The sequence below is a fragment of the Sitodiplosis mosellana genome, unplaced genomic scaffold (assembly GCF_009176505.1).
Source record: "Sitodiplosis mosellana isolate CC-2019 unplaced genomic scaffold, AAFC_SMos_1.0 Smas_scaffold_6504, whole genome shotgun sequence".
Lineage (NCBI taxonomy): Eukaryota > Metazoa > Arthropoda > Insecta > Diptera > Cecidomyiidae > Sitodiplosis > Sitodiplosis mosellana.
Window position 1 is genome coordinate 1 of NW_022601721.1, and position 4806 is coordinate 4806.

The 4806-nt window shown below is 37.0% G+C and overlaps 1 protein-coding gene across 1 annotated transcript; it reads right to left on the minus strand.

Moving 5' to 3' along the window:
* Positions 1–10: 10 nt before the first annotated feature.
* LOC129579748 (zinc finger protein GLI2-like) lies at positions 11–2098 on the minus strand (the record flags this gene model as incomplete). Its single annotated transcript, XM_055469915.1, has 4 exons — positions 1936–2098; positions 1509–1877; positions 910–1167; positions 11–835 (listed from the first exon to the last, which is right to left on the minus strand). Coding segments are annotated over exons 1-4 (1471 nt in total), but the record flags the coding sequence as incomplete, so codon positions are not given.
* Positions 2099–4806: the final 2708 nt, after the last annotated feature.

Sequence of the window (4806 nt, forward strand, 5' to 3'; positions counted from 1 at the left end):
GGCAATGTGCTTCCCTGATGATTTTCACAACGTTGTTCACATCCTTCGTAAGTACCTTTCAAATTCATTTCGTCGATATCACGAGTAGACACATGGTCTGGTTCACTTTGCAAGGATTCATTACAGCTGCTGCTCGGATGATTTTGTTGCTTCGGAGAATCAGACATTTCACCTATAGTGGCATAATTTGGGTGTTTTGCCTGCATGTGATCATTGAGATTATCTTCCGTGTCAAAGACGCCATAGCAAATCTTGCATTTGAACTTGAATGTGTCTGTGCCATGCACTTTGGCTTTGTGTAGTCGCAAAAGCTGGACATTACCATATCGACTATTGCAGCCATCAATTGAACAATAGTGCAGCTGTAAACCAGGGTGCATTCTTGAATGATGATATCGTTTTCTACGAACTCTGATATACTTTTCACGCAATTTGTTTGGTCTCGATCCTGTGTGAATATAGGCGTGGATCCGTAACTGTGCGTCGGTTTCAAATGACTTTCCACATGCCTCACAAATGTGCGAAACGGTATTCAGTTGTTCAGTGCCAACGTTCGATTGGTGTAGGTCATGTGTTTGAGTCTCAGGTTGAATTTTGCGCTGCTCATCAATTTGCTCATGATTTTCATGCATCACGACTTCCTGTTTGATCTCCAGTTCCAAGTCTTCATCCAACTTGCTGCGTTTTGGTTGAGGTGGATGCATCACGTCTGTTTTCTTCAAAATGTCTTCTAACACAACAACTGGATTTATATTGACACTTAGAGATTTTCTTTGTATCGCCAAACAATCAACGGATGTCGACAGTTTTATCGCACAACCATGGGTTGATATCGCTAATTGAAAACAATTGAAAAACATTTAAAACATCACATTCATTGTGTTTCCTAAGTTTGATCTCAAAACTCACTTGATTCTAAGCTACCGGCATCCATTGACATATCTACTTTCTCGTGCCGATCAGCTGAATCTCCCTCAATTTGTGGTGTTATTGTTGCACCTGTGTCCATAGGGATCGACTTAGCGGCATTGCTGACCAACTTTGATGAACTGAGAAATATATCTTCCAACACAACCACTGAATTGAGGTTGATATTCGGAAATCTGCTCAGTATCAAACGATCAACTGATGCCGAGGGCTGTATCGTACTGCCATGTGTTGATGACCCTAATTCAAAATGTAATTAGTTTTCATTGTTTTTTTCAGAGATTGCATATTTGCTGCTGAGTAGGCCTGAGCTGAATTTGCTAACTCAGGCGCCTGGACGGGTATTTTGGCGCACTTACGGTGCAAAATTGTTGTGGATCGCTGGAATAAACGCTGTTTATCAATTATATTTGGGTGGATTCTAGCGATCCACAACAATTTTGCACCGTAAGTGCGCTAAAATACCCGTCCAGGCGCCTGAGTTGGCAAATTCAGCTCAGCTCAGGCCTACTCAGCAGCAAATATGCAATCTCTGGTTTTTTTCCATATTTGATCGGAAAACTCGCTTGGTTCCAAGTTACCAGTATCCATCAAGACGTCCACTTTCCCATGTTGATCAACTGGTTCTGTTTTAATTTCTGGCGTTCTCGTTTCACATTCATCCGATGTTATCAGATTTGTAGCAGTACTACGTTTATCATATTCCAAAGGGTCCGACACTGTCGTTGCTGCAACTGATTTAATGATCGTAGATGATTTGACAATTTCTTCCGAGATCGACACCTTCTTTATACATGTCGTTTCATTGTGCCGAACATATAAATATCCACCGATTCGAATCAAGTTTTCATCGCATTCCGCACATGTTTCCTGAGCAAAATGCTCCAGAATGTGATCGTCTTTGTCAGCGGCACTATCGAATATTTGCTGGCAAAATAGACATTGATGCCCTGAAAATAGAGAATTCGATAAGACTTCTTCGTGCATGAATGTATGAACCATCCTTACCTGCATTGAATTTAACCATTTTTCCTTTTCAGACACTCATGCAAACCGAATATTTACTTGAATTCAACAGATCGCTCTCTTTTTCAATGCTTTCCTTTCAGCTGTCAAACTCATTTCGATTGTTTATGTTTGAAACGTCAAACTTACGTTTGTTATACGCTCTATGAGTATTTGCTAATCGGTTTAAGTATCGAGAGGATATAATGAAGAAGGGTTTAAGTATCAGGAAAAAAACACTTCTTTATTTTCATTCATTTGTTTGAATATTCAACAGCATAATACCCCAAAAAAATACATTAAATAAATTGAAATGAATTAAAAAAATCTTTTATTCATTTTTTCCTATATGTATCTATAAAACAAAGTGTGTTGTCATTCTTCTGTGTTAGATTGATGCTTCTCTTGGAAGTGTTTCATCATTTTCAGCTTTGTGTTGAATACTTCCGAGCAAATTTCACACGTATAAATCAATTTAGATATTCCATGCTCCCTTTCTCTGTGTGATTTCAAATTTTGTGAGCCAGAAGATACTGCCGCTTTGTGTATTTTTTTTTTACAAATAACCTCGTGCAGCTTGGCGTCACTTTCTCCACTTCCATATGTTTGCAATGATGTTTGAACTTTGACAAGCAAGCTTCTACAATGGAAATTAAATGCGAGTGGAGACGCCAAAAAAATGACTCCAAAATCGTCGATTAATGATCGAACTACTTTCACAAGTGTATGAACGAATAATGTGAGCTTCGTTTGATCTTTGCCTTAGAAATGTTTCACCACAATCATCGCATTTGTGCACATCAGTTGTTTGAGTGAAAGTAGGAGTTTGATCTTCTGGCTTTGGTCGCTGTTCCGGTTTCCGGTCAATTTGCATTGGTTGATTTTCATCATGTTGATCATTTAAGTGCAATGTTCTATCGTCTATCCTATTGTTTTCCCAACGGCAGAAGCCGCCCACGACTACTTTGCTCAGTTGATTTATGTATACCAATTTGTTCACGATTTTCCTGTATCATGACTTCCTGTTCAAACTCTAATTCCAAATCTTCGCTAATCTTGCTACGTTTTGTTTCAGGTGGTTGCGTGGCATGAATATGATCAACTGATACTGGAGCCATCTTTATTCCACGATTTGATGATGCTAGTTATGGGCAATTGTGGAAAAAACATGAAATGTAAATTATTTCCATTGTTTTTTTTTTTAAATCAAAAGACGGGCTTGAATCCAATTCACCTGTACGCAACAAAATGCCCTTTAGTTTTGTTTAGATTTGAGGTATGTTTAATGTTTGCAAAGTCTCTAAATTTTCGCAAGTGCTACGTTCACTATATTCCAAAGGATCCGAAACCATCCTTGCTGTAACAGATTCAACGAACGTACATGATTCGACATTTTCTTTCGAGATCGTCACCTTTTTTATGCATGTCGTTTCACTGTGCCGAACATACAAATATCCACCAATTCGAATCAAGTGTTCATCGCATTCCGAGCAAGTTTCCTGGGCGAAATGCTCCAAAATGTTATCGTCTTTGTCAGCGGCACTGCCAAATGTTTGTGGACAGAATAGACATTAATGAGCTGGAAAACGGAAATATTCATTGTCTCATTCACTTTTTCAATGTTTTTCGAATCTTACCCATTCTCGTTGAAGTCATTTTTTATGCGATAGCCCTAAACACCGGCGCTCCGAGGTTTTCATATAAACTTCCCATGTAGACGATCGGAAACGGGCAAAAATCGAAAAAAAATCCAATTTTTTTTTGTTCGATTCTCATACAGTATTTCATGTGCCCAATCCAATCATCCAAAGTTATCGGCACATCGAAATTCGCGCTCCTTATCACTTAATTTTCACTCCGAAGCCAAATCATAGCCAAAACCACCATTAAAATGAATCATCATTCCAATGGACTTGAAAGTGTATCGAACATTTTTGCTTCAATTAAAGTGAAATACGATTTCTATAGTCCACAGATATTTTACGATTCACTTGCAAGCGAACAGAATTTATGTTGCACTTTTAAAAATCAAGAATATTGTGTTACAGTTATCCATAAGTGGTTCAACTTTAGTCATTTTTATTCCCGACCACTCGTTTTAGACTAAAACTTTTAGTGTAAACATTTCGATTGTTTAATTGATCATTTTTTCGTTTTAATGATTTCGTGATTATTTGCTTTGGATTTTGTCTATTGCTTTGGGTGTGTGCAGTGTGTTTGTTCGTAGCATAATTTTTGCTTCTTTCTTTCAGTTTGTTCAAAATGTTGTGTTCTCATTGAAAGTATGAAATAAAAAGTTGATTTAATTATATAATAATAATAATGTTCAATAGCAATTATTACTTAGCCGTTCCTTTCTATAATGATAATAATGTTTTTTCGTTATGTTCTAATATATTGTGTTCGTATATTTTGTTACATTTCTTATGCATTCATTTGAAATATAGTTTTTTTTGTTTACTGTTCGCTTTCAAGAAATAAAGTATGTGGATTAATATAAATGGATTTTGTTCTTTTTTGTGTTTCATCTACTGCAGTTTAATTTACTCAATCATTTTTTTACTCTTTCTGTCTCTGAGGGATGCAATATTCAATATATGAACGAGTGAGATTGAAAACAAGACATATTCTGGGAATATATATGAATGATACAAAAACGAATGATTTTTTTAAAGTGTAACATCGGCAGAGAATTTTTCAAAGTGAAACACCAGAATCCATGGATCAGCCCAAACTCCACCGGATTTGTATTCTAGGCCATCAAACCAGCCAGGTGTTTACACTCCCTATGGGAGTGACATCACGGTCCATTTTGCCGTTTTACCCATCCGTTTTCGAGATAATTGCATATGCAAAAGTTTAATAATATTATCT